The sequence below is a fragment of the Aethalodelphis obliquidens genome, unplaced genomic scaffold (assembly GCF_003676395.1).
Source record: "Aethalodelphis obliquidens isolate GAN/ISIS:26980383/991018 unplaced genomic scaffold, ASM367639v1 scaffold4, whole genome shotgun sequence".
Classification (NCBI taxonomy): Eukaryota; Metazoa; Chordata; class Mammalia; order Artiodactyla; family Delphinidae; genus Aethalodelphis; species Aethalodelphis obliquidens.
The window spans coordinates 81,459,585-81,479,336 of NW_020837948.1; the positions used below are offsets into that span (position 1 = coordinate 81,459,585).

Genomic DNA, 19,752 nt, shown 5'->3' on the forward strand with positions numbered 1-19,752 from the left:
AAAGTAATTCTGTGATGCATAGAATCATCAGTGACCCCTTATCAATAGCGTTCCTGGGTCATAATGAAACCGAGGGGGACAGAGATACAAACAACTCTGAACCTGTCATGATCTCCTACCAAAGCTAAGTGCTACAGTTTCTCTATTTGAGAAGATGACGCAGAGTCTAATTTAAGGCCATAATCATCCTCCTTTGGATTCTCCCAAACAGTGTTTCAGTGATTTCCTCCAGCTTGAATTGCTCCTCTCTATCTTCTGGGGGAACTAGGCAGTGCTTATCCTGTGGATTTGCTATACTGAGAATTATGGGACCCCTTCCTTCTTTCAACAACCTTTAATTAGACAACTACCGCATATTAAGCTCAGAAAATACAGTGGGGAATGGGCCATATGGAGCCCCTTCCTTCAGAATATATGGGCTAGCAAAAATCCTAGAATCAGGACCAACTCCCTGCTTAGGCAAGGCCCTTTACCCTCCTCATTGGCGTCTAATCCCAAACCATCCTGTTTTAGGTTTAGTTAGTTTGTATAGAGGTGACAATATTGAGTATCTGCAAATCTGGTATTTAGAATATTTACAAAATTACAAATTCTTGGTGACGTCTTCTGCTCCAATTTGTCATGCAGGCACACTTGGATGCTCTGGGAAACTAGAAAACGTTAAGATTGAATTCAAATCAAGTATTTCAGAAATTTTACAGGTGAAGCCTAGCTCTGGTTGCTAGGCAACCTGACAGACTCTCCAGCAGGGACCAACTTGCCTTCCACACTTGACCATCTCTCCCCAGTGGTGGGACGTGGAGGCCTCATTGGCTCACATCTCCTCTCACTGGGTTCCAATTGGCCGGAGAACCTCTCACTCCGCTCCCGTTGGCTCTCGCCGTCTCTCGCTGCTCTGTCATTGGTAGGCCGGCTCTCGGGCCACCACACGTCACTCTCTCACCCCATTTCCTCGGCCCTCCGGCTTTGACCCCGCCCCTTCCCCCGCCCTTCCAGCCACGAGGGAACACCCCAGCGAGTGCCCGCCTCTAGTTTCCTTCGGATTGGTTGAAACCGGACAGGGAGGCGGGCGCTACCGGCCAACTCTGCCGGCCACGATTGGCTGCTAGGTCCATGGTCCCGCCTCCCACCGACTCCGGGCCGTGCCGGAGTCTGGTGGGTCGGCGGCTATAAAGCTGGTGGGGAGAGGAGGCGCCGCGGATTGCATCTTCGTTGGTCGTTCCTTTCCCACGGCCACTGCCCGCTCACATTTCGGTGAGTGTCCCGAGTGGAAGAAGAAACCTGGGCTGCTGAGGCCCTGCGAGCAGGGTGAGGGCCCAGCGGATCCGTGTCCTTGACTAGGCCTGAAGGAGCTCCGGTTCCGCCAGGGTCTGGGCTGAGGCGTGGACCTAGCCCGGGAGGATGGGGCACCGTGAGCGGGGGCCGTGCAGGGCGTCCCCTGTCAGGGACCTGGGGCCGACCGCGGTGGGTCCTAGGAGGGGCCGGGGCCACTGATGTGGGCAGGCGAGTCGCAGAGGGGAGAAGGAGAGAGGGCATTGAGAGCTAGGCTTCTGATGACATAGGAGCTGGAGGTGCCAGGGGAGTGGCTGTGACCGCCTTGAGGGGATGGGGGGCCCACATGAGGGGGACGAGAAAGGAGTTGGACTGTCAGGGTGTTCCCGGAGCCTTGGCTTAGGGGTGGACGCCGAAGGATGGGGAAGATCACGCTTGGATGGAGGCTTGTAGGATGGCAGGGGGTGTGTCCTCCTGCCACAGATTAGAGAGTTGCTGGGAGAAAGGGAAGTGGGCAGCATTACTCTTCGTCCCTAGCTCAGGTGCGAGAAAGCATCACAACCGTGGTTTAACCTGGTTGAGTACTTTGAATTCTTGACTGCTTCCGTCTGTGCTTGCTTCAGGTATCACAGATTCCTGCTTCCCACCTTCCCGCCTCCATATTTTTAATGCCCATTAAGATATATATATAGGTTTCCTCGGTGTTTTGAAATTCCGTATCTCCCTCCTGCCAGTAGCCTCAGGACCAACCAGACTTGCTATGATGATGTAATGGGCAGGCAAGCACAGGGTCTTCACCCACAATAGGTTTGGGTTGAACCAAGGACATTTCAAAGCTTGGTATATGGAGTCTTTGAAAAACGTGTGTCCTGCCCTGACCAGTGGTAGAGAAAGAATTACTCTGACCCAGCCTGGAGGAGAGAGAGATTTGGACAACAGGTAAAGTGAGGCTGGCCCGGCTGGTCATGCTCGCCCCGTGGCCTTGGTTTAGCGCATCACAGGCTTCTTTGCTCACCTCTGCTGCAACTCTGCCCTCCTGCTGATGCTCTTGCCAAACTGCTGCAGTGGATGATGTGTTCTGGCTGCTGCTGAGTAACATTTGCTCTGTTTCAGGGATGAATCATGAAAAACAATGGCAAGGTAAATGACAAGATTGAGACAAATGGAAGTGCCTATATAGTTAGCAGATTTTTCCTTCTGAGGTGGAGTTTGGACTTTCATTGCACAGATTTGTTAGAAGACTAATTGAAAGTCCTTAACCTGTATCTTTGCCAAATGGTTCTTTGCAGCTTGAGACATCTAAGCAGTTTGTGTTCTTTATGTTTAAAATTTCAGTTATTTTTCTGTGGATACGGAGGGCAGGGATAGCATATCTTATGGGAAAGGAGAAAGACTTTCTTTTCTGTGTGTCTAAACTTTGTAGGTCTCTCTCCTAAGTTTGTAAGTTTGCCCGTAAATCAGTTCGAGTTTAGTTCAGTTCAATTCTAGTTTAGTCAGTAACCCTAGTGCTCAGAAGGTGTTTCCGACGGGGAGAGCTAAATGGTATTATGTTTAGGGCCATAGAAGGCCACGTCATCTGTTAGACTAATCCTGGGCCTTGTTTTTCATTTTGTTTTTTTCTTAAATATTCCTCCAGGATGCTTTTACATCTTGTTTCTCGTAACTGTGGGATTGATTTTGAGATTTTTTTTGATTGAGATTTTAGATAGCTTTTCTCACAGGAAATGCAAAACCCTGATATTGGTGTAATGTGTGTTTCGTGGGTACCCTAGCATTATTTAAAACAGTGGTAAGTCAGTGGAACTGAATGCAGGGAGATGCACTGGGGTTATGGATGGAGGAGCTTGATGGGCTATATATCAGAATCTCTATTTAGTTTCATTTGGAAAGGAATATAGAGTCATAATTTTATGCTGGGTTATTAAAAGAAACCAAATATCATAGAAGGGTGTGATATTTTTGTTTCTCAAGACATATAGGTAAAAAAATGTTAGATTAAAAACATGTTACCCAATCTAATGGGAGGGTGGTAGGACTCAATTCCTAATAATTTAGTCAACCCTAAAAGCTTAGCTTGTGGTGATGTCCACTTGCTGTTAACTGAGTGTAGTGAGAGCAGTAGAGGAGAAGCTAATCTTCCAAAGCTCACAGGCTTCATCTTTGCAGGGTTCGTGGTTGGGTGTGTGTGCATTTGGGAATGATTATAAGACCAACAAATGTTCTCTTCTGATTCCATTTGAACTCCTTACATTTTTCAAGGAATAATTGAAACCTACCATTTGCTTTGAACAGCAGCAGTAGAACGCCAATTTTCTTAAACTTCTGGACACTGTTTGGTGCTGCAGCTCATGTTGAAAGTGATAGTGAGAAGAGCTCAGTAATGAGGCCTGCTGCTATTGCGTACTTGAATCTAAAAGATTTTTCCTCTAATTATAACTCCAAATTCAGCCCCTCAAAAAATAGCAATTCTACTGTTGGTGGGAATGTAGATTGATACAGCCACTGTGGAGAACAGTATGGAGGTTCCTTAAAAAACTACAAATAGAACTACCATATGACCCAGCAATCCCACTAGTGGGCGTATACCCTGAGAAAACCAAAATTCAAAAAGAGTCATGTACCACAATGTTCATTGAAGCTCTATTTACAATAGCCAGGAGATGGAAGCAACCTAAGTGTCCACAGACAAATGGATAAAGAAGATGTGGCACATATATACAATGGAATATTACTCAGCCATAAAAAGAAATGACATTGAGCTATTTGTAATGAGATGGATAGACCTAGAGTCTGTCATACAGAGTGAAGTAAGTCAGAAAGAGACAAATACCGTATGCTAACACACATATATGGAATTGAAGGAAAAAAAAATGTCATGAAGAACCTAGGGGTAAAACAGGAATAAAGACACAGACCTACTAGAGAACGGACTTGAGGATATGGGGAGGGGGAAGGGTGAGCTGTGACAAAGCGAGAGAGAGGCATGGACATATATACACTACCAAACATAAGGTAGATAGCTAGTGGGAAGCAGCCGCATAGCACAGGGAGATCAGCTCGGTGCTTTGTGACTGCCTGGAGGGGTGGGATAGGGAGGGTGGGAGGGAGGGAGACGCAAGCGGGAAGAGATATGGGAAAAGAAAAAAAAAATAGCAATTCTGTGTGCCCTTTACTCCAAGGTCTAAAAGGGATTTCAAAAGAATCAAAATATAGCCCTTCTCCCAATAGGAGTCTAAGTATCCAGTATTCTTAAGAAGACGGCCAATAACTAGTTTTCCATTGAGAGTAGAATATGAAGGCTTCAGTGTAGGTGTGAATGACATACCTGCTGTAGGAGTGCAGGGCCCTGATTAGAAAGCTCTAGGAAACCTTCCTGGAAGAGGGAGCTTAAAACAGGACCTTGAAATATGAGTAGAATCTCTGATAAGCAGACCAGTCCCTCTGGGGGGAGGCAGGGTGTCTGTGATTTTTACTTAGGGAACTGGACCAGAGTTGTACAGGTGTGGGCAAGGCTTTCCTAACAGTAGTTTTGCTTGCTTGCTCCTAAGGAGGAAAGGGTCATTCTCAGTTAAAAAGGATTCCTGGATTTCTCTCCTGTAATAGTGAAAAAGATCAGCAGGTAACTGCTTGTGGTTTATCGTGTACCAAAATGTGTACTGGGTGAACTTCTCCGACCATTTGTTTGAATCAAGGGTAACGAGGGAGCCAGAAGGAGGAATTCAGAACACTGAATAAACCCCAGGAGAAAGTTGATTGGCCCTAGGCCGTCTTATCATTCTTCAGTTTTAATCTTTGCCAAACTCGAAACGCCTATATTTCAGCTCAGGAGTCTCCTCCAAACATGCTTTGTGATAACCTGCCCGGCCGCTTGTGATTCATAAACTGCTGTCTGAGCCACGCTGCTTCCCTCTATCACTTGCTCTGAAAAGACCTTCTGTTAGAAATAAGCTGATGACCTGCTTGAGACTTCGGCACTGCTGTTTTAGTCAGGATAGAGAACGCTCCTAGCAATTGCAGAAGAGAGTGGAAAGCCTAATCCCTTTCTGATTGACTCTTCCCCAAAGTGGCATTGATTGCTCCATTTCCTTTCCTGGACTCCAGGCCTCTCTTTCTCCTGAGAGCTTAAGTAGCATGGCAGTCCTCTGTGAATCTTCTTTCTTCTTCTGTCTTTCTTTGCTTTCTTTTGTGCGCTGGAGTTCTCTTTCTCCCTTCTCCCTCCTGCTCTCTCTGCCTTCCCACCTAACCTCCCTCCCCAGTTTAAATAATCAAAATTGAAAGAGGGAATATTGGCAGTTCAAGAGAAATGTCCTTGATGAAAATAGTGTCAAATGTATATGCAAATGTGGTTTCAAGAAGAAATATTATGAAGTTATTTAAATAGTCTCGACACTTAAGAAGGAATCATGTCCCCGCCCCCCCTCCACCAGTGAGAACTAGTCCCCATGGAATGCTGAATTTGCAGATTACAAAGGGATAATTTGAGAGAATAAGGAACAAAAAGTTATTTTCTCAAAATGTATATATCATCCTGGAATCAGAGGTTTTTTGGAATATAGAAGTCTTTTCCCACAAACCTCAGTATTGATTTATGGGATGGGGGTGGTGAACTTAATGAAGGGAAAGGAACTAAGTCTCTAAGCTCTTAAATGATCTAATCGTGTAAAAGAAGTAAAGCGTTACTAAACAGCAGCTGAGGATAGTCTCCAGTTAATCAGGCAAGGGCGGATGCTATATTCACCAACAATTAAATAGAGAGCAAAGGTAATTAATTGTTTGCGTTAAACGGGAACTGTTGTCTCAAGTAACAACCCTTCAAAACAGGTGGACTGAGGAAAATGCTCCAAAGCACTTTGTTTCCACATCATTTTGTTTCCACATAATTTAAATGATGATAAAGCTTAATGCTCCTTGGTCTTGATATCAAATAACTACCTTTTTAACCAAGCACTAAGGGGAAAATCACTTTCTAAAAGGTTGGGGCAGGTGAAAGTGACCATGTTGAAAACTAGGAGCGTAAGATTAAATAAATGAAGATAATTAGGTCTTGCTAGAAAGATACATATTTTGTTTGAAAAATACTGAGAGCTAGGATAATAGTAAATGCTTTATATTATTCACATATTTTATCTTCTCAACCATCCTTCACAATGAACTGGGAGGGCAGGTATTAGCTCCATTTTACAGATGAGGAAATTGAAGCTCAGAGAGGCACAAATTGTTCAAGTCACAAACTCCCAAGTGAAGAGCAAGCTCTTGAATATGTAAGCCTCTTTACTCCAGAAATTTATTAGCCTAGTACAACTCATTTATATTCCTTTCCCCCAATTCTTGAAAACCCTAATTTAGTAAAGAAGACTACAACTCTCCCAGCATCATATTTGTTTAAAGCCTGAATCAGTGATAGAACTACTCACGTCAGTTCATTACCAGGATCGAACCTACCACTGTAAGAGCTAATAAGATAAGGAGAAAAATGTTTTATAAGCCTTAAGTACCATTTTTTCTAAGCAAAGTCAAACTCTGTTCTACATAATGTAATTGGACAAGGAAATGTTTCTTTGAACTCACTTTGAATTGGAGTCATTATTTGAATTTGTGTGGTGATTTATGACTTTAAAAGAGGTTCTTATTTGAAATTCCTAGTGCCTGAAGGAGGAAACAGAGTGACAGACCTGGAGACTGCCGTTCTTTATCCCTCGCACAGGTATGGCATCCTGTCATGCTGCTAACGGAAAGTGCTCCTTTCTAATGGAAGGGGGAAATTTAATTTTTATCCTGAGACAAATAACCATTTGTGTACACCACACATTCTTAAAACCCATGCTAGGATTACACCTTGTCTTTAACCATTAGTTAATGCCATAATGCTTCAGGAGACTGATTTTGTGTTTGTGAGACTAATGTTTAAAATCTAGAAACTAATCTTAAAAATAAGCGTTCACTCATAAGAGAAAAAAATCTAGATAATAAAATGTAACCGTATAAACTGCTTAGTCAGAAACAATCACAGGTAAGCATGTGTGCCAATAGTGCTTTCTGAATTACAGCCTCGAAAGATATCCATCAGGGCTGTAGATTGAATGTTTATGTAAGATTGGACAGTGGTTACAAATGTGTTTGAACCAATAATCTAAATATTTGAAGCTATTGCTTTCTTGTATTACCATGGAGCTCCTCTTATGAGCCTGCTTTTTTCAAAAGATTAAGAATACATGCAGGTAATTTTTTAAACTGTCAGATGTTTAAACTGTATTCTATTTAGAAAATTTTTGTGATATTTAGAATAGTGAATTAACCAGAATATCCCATTCTTTGACTAAAGTTAATGCTATAATGTGAACATACCAGGTCTTTAGCTGGCCTTTTTTTTCTCCTTTTCTAATTTTTCTGGCCTACTTCAGAGAGCATTTGAGAGCACAACATAAGAGCACACAACAGGATAGTTAAAAGTAAAGATTATAGACCCTAAACTATATCAATCTTTTTGTTGTTCAAAATGCCATGAAGGCAGTTACTCCCTGTATTAATTTCTCTCTTTTTTTCTACTTTTCTCACTCTCCCTCAATTTCAACCAAAAGGTAAATATTTCAAATTAGATGGTGTTTTACCAGGAATGTAATGAAAACACCTTGGCTGTCAAAAATCCTCAGAGAACGAGCAATATTGACTGAGTTCAGACAATGTAAAAATTTTTTCCACATCAAGATCAGAGGCATGATTCGCTTTCATGAGTCGCTCTGATGGGTATGGGCTATTTTAGTTTAGCTACCTTTTTTTCCCCTCAAATGAAACAAGTCACTTATTTAACTCTAGGAGGCTTAAAAATAGAGTTACACCTTACTTAGTAAGTACCATATAGCAGTGACTGATCAGAGCTAGTTAGATTATGGTAAATACGGAGTAATTCTGGAATTAAAGCCTTCTTTCTGGCTTTTCATAAACTGGTTTATATCTTCAGAAGATCATATACATATTTGTCCATTTTATTTCCAACAGCACTGCAAGCTGTTGGGCCAGGCAGGGAAAATTATACTGTCCTCAGCATGTTTAGAGCGGTTTGAAGAGTTGAAAAGAAGGTAAAGGTTAACCTTGTGGGAAAGGCTGGGAAGGTAGTTAATCCTACTGCCTCTGCTTTGGTGACTTAAAGGGTAGCATATAGGAGGGGTTCTTCTATAAGTATGTGGACTGTGTTTTTGTTTTTAACACTAGTTGAGTTTTTTTCTGTGGACTATGCAGAGGACTTTAACCTATTTACTATAAACTTAGAATCTGCCTTATGACATATTAGATAGTCCCTTTATGTCTTCATTTCAACTTCAGTGTAGCAGAGTTTAGATTATCATAAAATTGATGGGTTTGCATGGAACAGGGGAAAGATAGGACAAACTGTAGAGGTGCTTCTCTGTTCACTTGTGTATCTGACAGTGAGTGATTCTGTCAAGAAATAAAACAGTGGAGGCTAGAAATCTGAAGTCATCCTCAGTACTTCATCCTTTTCCTACTATCTAGTCAGTCACAATTTCTGCCAATTTTCTGCTTCCATATTTTTTTGAAGCTGTTCCTTTACTCTTCATGTAGTAATGGATCTAGTTAATGACCTACATCTCATTGGGCTTCTGTATCAACTTCCTAACTCAGATCCATTCTCCACAGAGCACCAGTGACTGTGTAAAATGGTGACTCTCAAACTTTTCTGACTATGAACCTCAGGAAGGAATCCACAATTGCAACCCAGGATATGTGTGAATAATTGAGACAAAATTTTCATGAAAAATTCTTGTATTTAGAAGGAAGATTTTCTTAAGACCTTTGACTTAGATCTTGTGATTATATTTCCAGGTGCTTATTTTTCAGGTTTTAATATACTCATACCTTGATAACCTATGGGCTAAGGGTAGATCTCATGATTTAAGGACAGCTTCTCTGCTTTAGATATTTTCTCAAGATTTCAATAATTAGCAACGCACTATGGCAATAGTCTGTAATTTCATTATCCCTAATGCTACACCTGAGTTGGCAGAGTGGCAGAGGACAAATGACATAGATACAGGATTTGCCTTTTGTCAGTGGCAGCAGCAGCAAGAGGGTGGGGCTTTGGCTCTACCTCAGCAGCAGAGGTGCTGGGACCAGGAGCTCTGGCAGCCTCAGTAGGAATGTGAGCTCATGGGGTCTGAATAGTAACCACCTTCCTCCCCTTTGCTCCTCTAGCCGAGCCAACAAGTTGGTAACCATTTCCCTGTATTAAATCCTCCTCTATTAGAAATATCTAGAATAATTTCTCTTTTTCTGATTGATACAACCTCTAAAGAAATTGAGGCTCTGATAGGTTATGTGACTTACCCGTAGGCCATAGCAACACTCTTGAGTGGCTAGCACATTTTCTTTTTACTGTTGGTAAATAAATCTAGACACTAGTTTACAGTGTGGCAACAGTCCAACTTTTTAAGGCCCTTTTTAAAACAGAAAGCGTTGTTTTAAGAGGTGTTATCTAAGATGCCACACAAATAATGTGTGGATTATCAGTTTTCAAATTTGAATCTGTTTGGGGTTTTTTTTGCCTGATTTAGAAGCTAAGTGATAACCTTGTGATTTTATGATCATTTATTGCCTATACACCAGCTGTAGAAAGTATAGAATATTGACTTTTGACTGTTATGGGTCCAGAAACTTGTCTTTGCTTTAAATTTTAATCATTTGGGTTCTGGGTGGAGGCTTCTTTGGAAAGCTGGGATTATAATAGCAGGGGCCTTGAGTAGATTGCTATGGTAGACTTGACAGTGTGGCTTTTCTACTTACTGGTATTGTTTAGATCAATAAAGACTGCAATATTGTTTGATCTAACAGTTTTAAAGTCCCATAAAGTCAATAGCTATGAATAATCAATATACCTATGATAAATGAATGAATGACTTTTTTTTTTTTTTTTGAGGGGCCAGGAATAGATCAGATACTTGACTTCTGATTTGTGAGCCTTATTACTAGATTGTCATTGTATTTTATCTTACAGTTCTTTACAACATAGAAGAATCTTATTTGAGTTTTCTTTACCTCTAATAATCATATTTTAAATCGAAATATATCCAGCTCTGAATAAAGTGCAAGCCTTTCTAAAAGATGATAATTTTTTTGTTTTGTTTGGCCTTGCCCTGGGGCATGCAGGATCTTAGTTCCCCGACCAGGGAGTGAACCTGTGCCCCCTGCGGTGGAAGCGCGGAGTCTTAACCACTGGACCACCAGGGAAGTCCCTAAAAGATGATAATTTTAAATAATAATGGAGTTAATAATAACTCCAGTCATACTATAATTACTACTTTCACATATTAAAATTGACCCCCTAAGTAAACTAAACTTAGAAATTAATATTTTAGGTGATAATGAAAGTCTCAATGTTGATTTCTTAAGTTTGAACTTGACAGTCTGCAACCTATAATCTACAACAATGTTTTTTCTGTTTTTCTTTCTAAAGTTCTTTCACCATGCCTGGGTCACTTCCTTTGAACACAGAAGCCTGCTGGCCAAAAGATGTGGGGATTGTTGCCCTTGAGATCTATTTTCCTTCTCAATATGTTGATCAAGCAGAGTTGGAAAAATATGATGGTGTAGATGCTGGAAAGTATACTATTGGCCTGGGCCAGGCCAAGATGGGCTTCTGCACAGATAGAGAAGATATCAACTCTCTTTGCATGACTGTGGTCCAGAATCTTATGGAGAGAAATAGCCTTTCTTATGATTGCATTGGGCGGCTAGAAGTTGGAACAGAGACAATCATCGACAAATCAAAGTCAGTGAAGACGAATTTGATGCAGCTCTTTGAAGAGTCTGGGAATACGGATATAGAAGGAATAGACACAACTAATGCGTGCTATGGAGGCACAGCTGCTGTCTTCAATGCTGTTAACTGGATTGAGTCCAGCTCTTGGGATGGTATGTTACATATTATTCCAAAGAAACTCTCCTTGAAGGTGAAAACGCCCAAATGACCTTTAATTAATGCCGTATGCACACTTACCAGTTATGCTTGTTTGAACATGTTCAGAAAGATAGCTATGACTTTCAGCTTATCTGAATTATGAATTGGTTATCTTTATCATGTAGGACAAAATTATCTATCAAAATTTAGTCAGAATTTTTTTTTTCTTTACCAAAGATGGGGAAAGGATATTCTGGGAAAATATAACAGATTCAGTTTATATGTATGATATTTAGAGTGTTGATCACATTCTTGTATATAATACAAAATATTTTTCAGGACGGTATGCCATGGTAGTTGCAGGGGATATTGCTGTATACGCCACAGGAAATGCTCGACCTACAGGTGGAGTTGGAGCCGTTGCTATGCTAATTGGGCCTAATGCTCCTTTAATTTTTGAACGAGGTGAGTGTCTGGGAAAGCATTTTTTTTAATTTGTACAATATGCTGAGAAATTTGAAAATAAAAATAGAAGCTAGTACTTGGTGTTCATTAAATGCAGGCACTACCTGCTAAGTGCTCTATGTGTATTATCATATTTAGTCTTCATAGCAATTGTATGAGGTAAGTGATGTCATCCCCACTTTACAGAGGAGTAAAATGGGTTTAAGTTGGGTTTAAGTAATAACTGGGAGACATAACTTAGCCATAGTCATACAATAATTTGTTTTCAGTTCAGTAGAGCAGTTATGATCTCCTGGTTAGGTATATGAAACTTGCATAAAATGTTGTGTATCAAAAGGGTCTTAGGCCTGTCCGTGGATATTGTTATGCTTCATTTGAATTACATATTGGTTTCACCTTGTGACTTCTCTTCTGTGAGTAGTGAGTTGACTAGATTAAAGGGAAGTTCCCAGATGATGCAATATGCTTACTAACATACATCAGAAAGCAGAGATACATGGACCTCTTTCTTTTTTGTTCTAATAGGACTTCGTGGGACACATATGCAACATGCCTATGACTTTTACAAGCCTGATATGCTTTCTGAATATCCTATAGTAGATGGAAAACTGTCCATTCAGTGCTACCTCAGTGCATTAGACCGCTGCTATTCTGTCTACCGCAAGAAGATCTATGCCCAGTGGCAGAAAGGTGGGCTTTATCTATTTTCCTCGGTTTTGTTATCTGTTGAAGGCAGTATAATGTGCCGACTGTCTTTAGTGAGAAACTACTTCTTGGGCATCCTTCATTAGTGTCTCCTTAAACCATTTCTTTCTCACCCACCAAATAGCATAGTTTTCCCATAGTTTCTGGGAATGTGTAATTTAAGAGAACAGGTAAACTTTCCAAATGTAGTGTATTTCTATACAAATACTTAGGATGACTTACCCCCAGTAAGAAAATCAAAAGCAGGGTAAAAGAAAGTAACTTGAATTTTGTACATATTCTGAGAGAGGTATTCTCACAAGGTTTTAGTTTGCAACTGTGATCTGAAGAAAACTCTAATGAAAATAAATTATACCAAAGTGATCCCCCTGCCCACATAGTCTTTTTGCACTTGAGCTGTGAATTCATACTTGCTTTTCTCGTGTCATCATCAATCTCCATCTTTAACCCTGAGAAAGTTCTTGAGGTACTGAGAAGGACAGTATTCGAATTAATGCTATTAAAACACACCATATCATATAAAGTATGCTTTTTCCATAGTCCAACTTTGGGGTAAAAATAATATTCAATAACAGATATTAGGTAACATAGTGGCTTTGCATAAGAAGCATTCTTGAAGTATGTAAAATATCATACTGTTTGCCAGTATTTAACAATACAATGATTTTCTAACTTTTTACTAGGACCCACAGTAAAATGTATCCTTTACATTGTATGTGCAGTTAAATGGAAACTAAAGTGTCATGAAATTTCCTGCCCATGCTGCGGGTTATACAGTTTGCTATTTTCTACTCTAGTCTGTTTCGTTAAAAACAAAACACAAACAAACAAACAAAAACCTCTTAATTATTAAGGTTAAAAAAATATATACTGGCCCTGACCCACTAAATTGATTACACAACCCACTAATGGGTTGTGATAGTTCAGTTTGAAAACCAGTAATACAGTAGTGTATATTGTTCTATTTCTAGATGTCTTTTTGATAAACATTTTAAACTATAGAGATGTTTCATTATACAGTGTATTTTTGGTTGCTGCTTAAAGATATAAAAACATCTCAGCCCTGTTCTAAAATCAAACTTCAAAAGTTAGTGGCTTAAATGAATTTCATAATTTCTTTGGATTTCTCTTTCAGAGGGAAATGATAGAGATTTCACCTTGAATGATTTTGGTTTCATGATCTTCCACTCACCCTATTGTAAACTGGTTCAGAAATCTGTAGCTCGGATGTTGCTGAATGACTTCCTTAATGACCAGAACAGAGATAAAAATAGTATCTATAGTGGCCTGGAAGCCTTTGGGTAAGAGGAATTATGATTTTTTCCCTTCTATGTGAGAGTATTTTTTATATCTGTGAAACCAATATTTGTACAGACATGAAAATTTTAGTCAAAAGAAGTCATCTTGTCTAACCTATTTATGTAATCACTGAAGAAGCTGAGTCCCAGAGAGGTGGTCGCTTACCTACATGAACTCTTTAGTCATTTCTACTCAGATTTTCTGATTTCCTCTTTTTAGATCTGTTGCCATTGTCACCATAATAATATAGCCCCACAAGTGTCTGTATTTATACAGCAGCCTCTTAACTCTTCTCCCTGCCTCTCCCGAGCCCCTGTGCCCATATCCATCCTGCACATAGCCACTGCTGACGTCTGCTTTCATACTCCTTCCACGTTTTCCCCACCTCTAGGGCCTCCTAGTATGCTATACCTGTTAAACTCATTCTGTTTCTCCTTTCCTGTGTCTCTTCTCCTTCTGATAAAATTCTATTCAACTTTTTAAGACTTGGCTCCTATAATGTGACTTTTCTAACTAAATGGACATTATTATGGACTTGAAATAGTAGTATATTCTGTTTGGTGATGACAGCTTTAGTGGGTTATTAACCCATTCGAATTATGTTGTTTTAATTTGATTAAAAAACCTTTCAGAAAAAGGACCATATATGTACAACTGTTATATCTTACCTAGCAATTAGCATACTGCTACTTGGTTTTTAATAAATGGGAAATCAGAATCATACACACTTATAGTTAGGTCCACTAAGTAATATAATAAAAATACAGTCTTTGAATACATAAGATTTTCTTTTTTCTAAATCTTTCAGGGATGTTAAGTTAGAAGATACCTACTTCGATAGAGATGTGGAAAAGGCGTTTATGAAGGCTAGTTCAGAACTCTTCAATCAGAAAACAAAGGCATCTTTGCTTGTGTCAAATCAAAATGGAAATATGTACACATCCTCAGTGTATGGCTCCCTTGCTTCCGTTCTTGCACAGTAAGTATAAATTTCCGCTGATTCACTCCCCTCGTTCGGAGATGTTAGATTTCTAAGACCAGATCTGGTGTCAGGCATGTTGGTGGCAGGTCGCAGAATGGTATTTTATTTCCAGGCTCTCTAGCCTATTGTCTATTGACTTGAAGGACATATGGGATGAGGGTACAATTATTCCAGAGTATTTAATTTCATACTTGCTTTCCTGACTATTGTTCTCATGGCCTTATTATTCTTTTTTTTTTAAATAAATTTATTTATTTATTATTATTTTTTGGCTGTGTTGGGTCTTTGTTGCTGCATGCAGGCTTTCTCTAGTTGCGGTGAGTGGGGGCTACCTTTTGTTGCAGTGCGCAGGCTTCTCATTGCGGTGGCTTCTCTTGTTGCAGAGCGCGGGCTTTAGTAGTTGTGGCACGTGGGCTCAGTAGTTATGGCTCGCGGGCTCTAGAGCACAGTCTCAGTAGTTGTGGCGCATGAGCTTAGTTGCTCTGCAGCATGTGGGATCTTCCCAGACCAGGGCTTGAACCCGTGTCCCCTGCATTGGCAGGTGAATTCTTAATCAATTATTCTTGACCTACAGTTGAACCCCAGTTGGCAAATAACTTACATTAGGACATGATAACTTTCAAAAACCCCATCATTCCCAGAGAGATGAGAATTCTTGTTTTCAGTCTGCTTACTGTAATAGTAAAGCTTTAGGTTAGATCCCTAGGCCTAGGATGAATTTTATTCCAACTCGTGGTTTTCCACCCATTGTAGTTGGATCAATTGAGCTTTTTAATGTTTTTTTTCCCTCCTACACAGGTACTCACCTCAGCAGCTGGCAGGAAAGAGGATTGGTGTGTTCTCTTATGGTTCTGGTTTAGCTGCCACTCTGTACTCCCTCAAAGTTACACAAGATGCCACACCAGGTAAATGCTGAGTCTTTCAACAAGAATGTCTTGAGAACCTACTGTGGTAGGTTGACTTAGCAGGCTTCTCAAGTGAGTGCTTGAATCTGTCCCATAGATCATTATGACATTTTAATCTTCATTACTTCTTTCAACATACTCTCCGAAAATCTGCCTTAACTGGGTAAAGGGCAGGATTATGTCTGAGTCAGAATATCTTTCCTTCCTTCCAAGTCAGAAAAAAATGTATAATCAGCTGAAACTTTTTTTTTCTAATGGCATAGTGTGACTTTTCCTTCTTTGGCAAGTAACTTTATTTTCTCTTTTATCTCATTTTTAAAGGTTATGTAGCCAGGGGACGTAGGTAGAGAAAGGGAAGCATACCTATTTAAGGCAGGTGGGTTTTGAGTCTTCACACCAATGATTGAGTCTGATCATATGAGTGAATAATACCAGGTCATTTCTTGGTTGGTTTACTGAGTTGTCTAATGTTTATAAGGATATGGTCTTAGCTGTATTTAAGGACACTTTTGTGCCTTCCCTGAGCAGGGAGGAGCGAAAATATGGAGAAAAACTGATGGAAGACTTGGCATTACTCTAAAACTGTACTGTAGGTTGACTGTAGACAAGTTATTTATAGTTTCAAATCCCACCTATTTCCTAGCTTGTCTACTGGCTGATACGGAACAAACGTTTAGTGAGAGGTCAGCGGAAGCTGTGCCAAATAAATAACAGCTTATCTTTTAACTAAACAATAGCCAGTAGTTCTGAAGAAATGCAAAGTTGTTTTTTTCATTTGGCAACATTTTGTTCAGGCTTTGTGGCATGCTATTTTTAGTCTTTTAATGTTGGAATTATTTGCTATTTTAGGGTCTGCTCTTGATAAAATAATAGCAAGCTTGTGTGATCTTAAATCAAGGCTTGACTCAAGAACTTGCGTGGCACCAGATGTCTTTGCTGAAAACATGAAGCTCCGAGAGGACACTCATCACTTGGGTAAAAATATTAAATTGTTAATACATACCCAGAAGCCTATTGGAGGGCTCTAATGGCATTCAACACGTGATGTATCAGATTAGTCCAGATATCTAGGCGGTATTCGGTACATACCTGATGTTGGTGAAAATTATGGGGAAATAGCAAATTTTATCTTTAGTTTTATTACCAGATGAGCTGTATGTCATAACTAATTTTTCACATTCTCCGCCTTTCCTTTAGTCAGCTATATTCCCCAGAGTTCAATAGACTCACTCTTCGAAGGAACATGGTACCTAGTTCGAGTAGATGAGAAGCACAGAAGAACTTACGCTCGGCGCCCCTCTCCAAATGATGACACTTTGGATGAAGGCGTAGGGCTTGTGCATTCAAGCACAGCAACTGAGGTAAAGAAAGCTCATTGTGTTTGGTTCTGGGCTTTGACAGGGTAAGAAATTTCTATCCCCAGATCTTAGGGCTTAGGGGATCTAACTGAGATTTAGCAACTTAAAGGAATGTCAATAAAGCAGCGTGATTCAGAGCCAGGGCTCTGGTATTGGATTCTAGCTATGCCATTTTCCAGTTGTATAAAGTGCTTTGCAGTTAAATTATTAGCATTTTTAAGTGCACACTAAATACGAGGTTTTGTTAACAATACCAGAATTTAAAGGAAAACTGATCTAGAGAGAAGGCTCACCTGTGGTGTGTGTCTTGGTGAGAGATGAAGTAGGGGCAGGGTGTTGAGCCCCTCACATCCCTTCTCTCAGCCTACTGTCTAATCTGTCTCCAGTTGTCAAGAAGGAACAGAAATAGCTATGATTTGAATTCCTATTACATGCTAGCCGCTTCTTTCATTTTCTAATTAATTTAATTTAATTTTTAAATTTAATCCTTAAAAGAACCCCCTTGACTTAAATGATACTGTGCCCATTTTAGAGATGAGGCTGAAGAAAGTTAAATGACTTAACCAGGATCAGAGCCAGCCTTCAGACTGAGGACTTTAAAAACTTTGAAGTCATTAATCTTATCCACTCATCACAGATTTGCTAAATGCATAGTCTTGCTCCTCGAGGTAGCAAGTCAAGCCACAAGTGTTTGAGTTGCAAACACAAGATGTGACAAGTGAAATACTGGGTATGGTGGATCTCCGTGTCCTTCCTCTCTCTTGCTACACGGATAATTGTATAATAAATTCACCATAAAGTAAAGAAGAGATATTTAGCTCCCTCCGTGAAAAGTTATATAGAATATATATTGAGCATAAGCCTCTCCAAAGTTGCCCTCTATCAGTTTTCCTACTAGAACTTTAATTAGCAACTTGACTCTTCCTTAAAAAAAACACTAAGAGGCAACAACTTTTTTCTTTTGATTTTAGCATATTCCAAGCCCTGCTAAGAAAGTGCCAAGACTCCCTGCAACAGCAGCAGAACCTGAAGCAGCTGTCATCAGTAACGGGGAGCATTAAGATACTTCTGTGAGGTGGAGGACTTCGGGGCGGGGGGGTATGTATGGGAACGGTTGGGGGAATGGGTTGTCTGGGGACAATTTTAAAGGATTACATGTTGCTTCAATTTTTATGTGACTGACATGGAGCCTGGAAAATTATCGTGTTCTTGGGAAAGTCTCTTTGCTCAGTTTCCTAACATGCTTCCTGTTGTGGTTTAGCCAATGCTTAATGTACTCGAATGATGTTAAGGGCTCTGTAAAACTTCATACCCCTCTGGCCATTTGTATGCATGAAGCTTAGTTTTTAAATGTAGTGTGATGAATTGTGCACTTCTGGCGAAGAAAGCAACGGTACTAGTCTCCAATTTTAATTTTTTTAAACACGTAAGAATTTTATACTTTGAACAAACAAGATTACTGAAAGTTCCTGTGGTTTTTGAAAAAAGTTTCTGGTTTAGGGAATGTGGTCTTAATGAGATGTGCACAAACCCTGTTTAAAAATGGCAAGACAGACATACTCTTTTTCTAGAATTTATGAATCCTAAAGAAGGAGAAGAGTTGGGACAGTTACACTAGTTCTAAAAACCGTTGCTTTAAATCCAGGCCAGCAGTGATGCGTTACTGTAATGACCTCTGTGAACAGAGAGATGCTGGCATTGAGCAGACGTCTGGTATAGAAAACATGGATGTAACTCTAGGTCTGCTCCTGACTCAGTTCAAGGTGTATTTTGCGGAACAACATTGAGATGTTATTGGAGTTGTGTATGAGGAAGTTGGTGGTTGCAATCCTTCTTTGCACCTTATTTTGAAGAATAAATAAAACATTTTTATGTCTGCCTTTTAAAAATTTAAAACAAAAAGGAAGGATAGGGGCAGGGCATTATTATTAGGTTATTTCTGATGCTTCAGTGTTATAAATTCAACTTAAAGACTGACAACCAAAACTCATGTTGTAAGTATCCTTTTTGGTTTTTGTATCTGTTCAATGAAAATTAAAAGGTACAACCGAAGTTTTTACATAGTATGACCAGCCAAAAAGTATCCCACTTCTCAAGGTCTGGAAGTAGGATATATAAAGCATTTTTTCAGACTTTCACCTTAAAAAAAAAAAGAAAAAACCAACAAAAACCATCACATGGAATAAATAAGAAGACTGGTTAGACAGTTTTGTAGATCTTTTTGGTGCTGAACTATGACATGAGCCTTATAGATTGTAAAATAGAGATAGTTGGAACTAATGTACAGAACTAAATTTTTTAAAATTTGCCATTGAATTCTGTGACGTTTCAGTTATCTAAAATAAACTTACACAAATATAAAATGTAAGTTTCAGATTGCAAGGTAATATGTAATGTAGTGTTTGTAAAATACTCTTTGTCTAATATTAACTAGCGGTGTTTTGATTTGTACAGTCATAATTTGTTAAAATGACTTCATTTTAACATCCACGGATGTAGATTAATAACTTAAGTTCAGATTTAAAGATTGGTGGGAAAATGGTGCATGTAATACTTCTGCAAGTATTGGGAGTTTGGTATGTTTTGAAAAGAGTAATTTAACTTTTGGGGTGTCAGGAAATGGGTTTTCTCAAAGTCCATTGCCGGCAATGGGCAGGTCTACTAATACTGGCACAGAGCATAAACTGTACACCTTATTAACAGTGAGGTGAGTAACTTTGAATAAAGTTTTAGAGAAATATTTCAGATATTTGAGTATTCTTTTTTCCCTCCTGAACAGTTTAGGCAAGAAATCAGCTAATATGTTATTTTAAAATACAGTCATTCATTTCATTTCAGTCCATTAATTCACTAACT

At 39.6% G+C, this 19,752-nt stretch overlaps 1 protein-coding gene across 4 annotated transcripts; it reads left to right on the plus strand.

Moving 5' to 3' along the window:
* Window positions 1–1,161: 1,161 nt before the first annotated feature.
* Window positions 1,162–19,636, plus strand: HMGCS1 (3-hydroxy-3-methylglutaryl-CoA synthase 1). 4 transcript variants are annotated; one of them, XM_027101171.1, is made up of 11 exons: window positions 1,162–1,254; window positions 6,916–6,976; window positions 10,739–11,196; window positions 11,522–11,647; window positions 12,173–12,337; window positions 13,488–13,653; window positions 14,460–14,630; window positions 15,432–15,538; window positions 16,388–16,513; window positions 16,736–16,899; window positions 17,868–19,636. In XM_027101171.1, the coding sequence occupies exons 3-11, from the start codon at window positions 10,749–10,751 to the stop codon at window positions 17,955–17,957; spliced, it is 1,563 nt and encodes a 520-aa protein (XP_026956972.1). In that variant the 5' UTR covers window positions 1,162–1,254; window positions 6,916–6,976; window positions 10,739–10,748; the 3' UTR covers window positions 17,958–19,636. The 4 variants fall into 4 exon arrangements, with proteins under 4 accessions (XP_026956972.1, XP_026956969.1, XP_026956971.1 ...); XM_027101170.1 differs by having other exon boundaries at window positions 1,193–1,308; XM_027101168.1 differs by lacking the exon at window positions 6,916–6,976 and having other exon boundaries at window positions 1,176–1,254.
* Window positions 19,637–19,752: the final 116 nt, after the last annotated feature.

Coding starts and splice junctions, on each gene's coding strand:
- HMGCS1 (XM_027101171.1), top strand. CDS start 10,749: ATGCCTGGGTCACTTCCTTTGAACACAGAAGCCTGCTGGCCAAAAGAT. Junction 16,514..16,735: donor AGAGGACACTCATCACTTGG/GTAAAAATATTA, acceptor CCTTTCCTTTAG/TCAGCTATATTCCCCAGAGT. Junction 16,900..17,867: donor ATTCAAGCACAGCAACTGAG/GTAAAGAAAGCT, acceptor TTTTGATTTTAG/CATATTCCAAGCCCTGCTAA.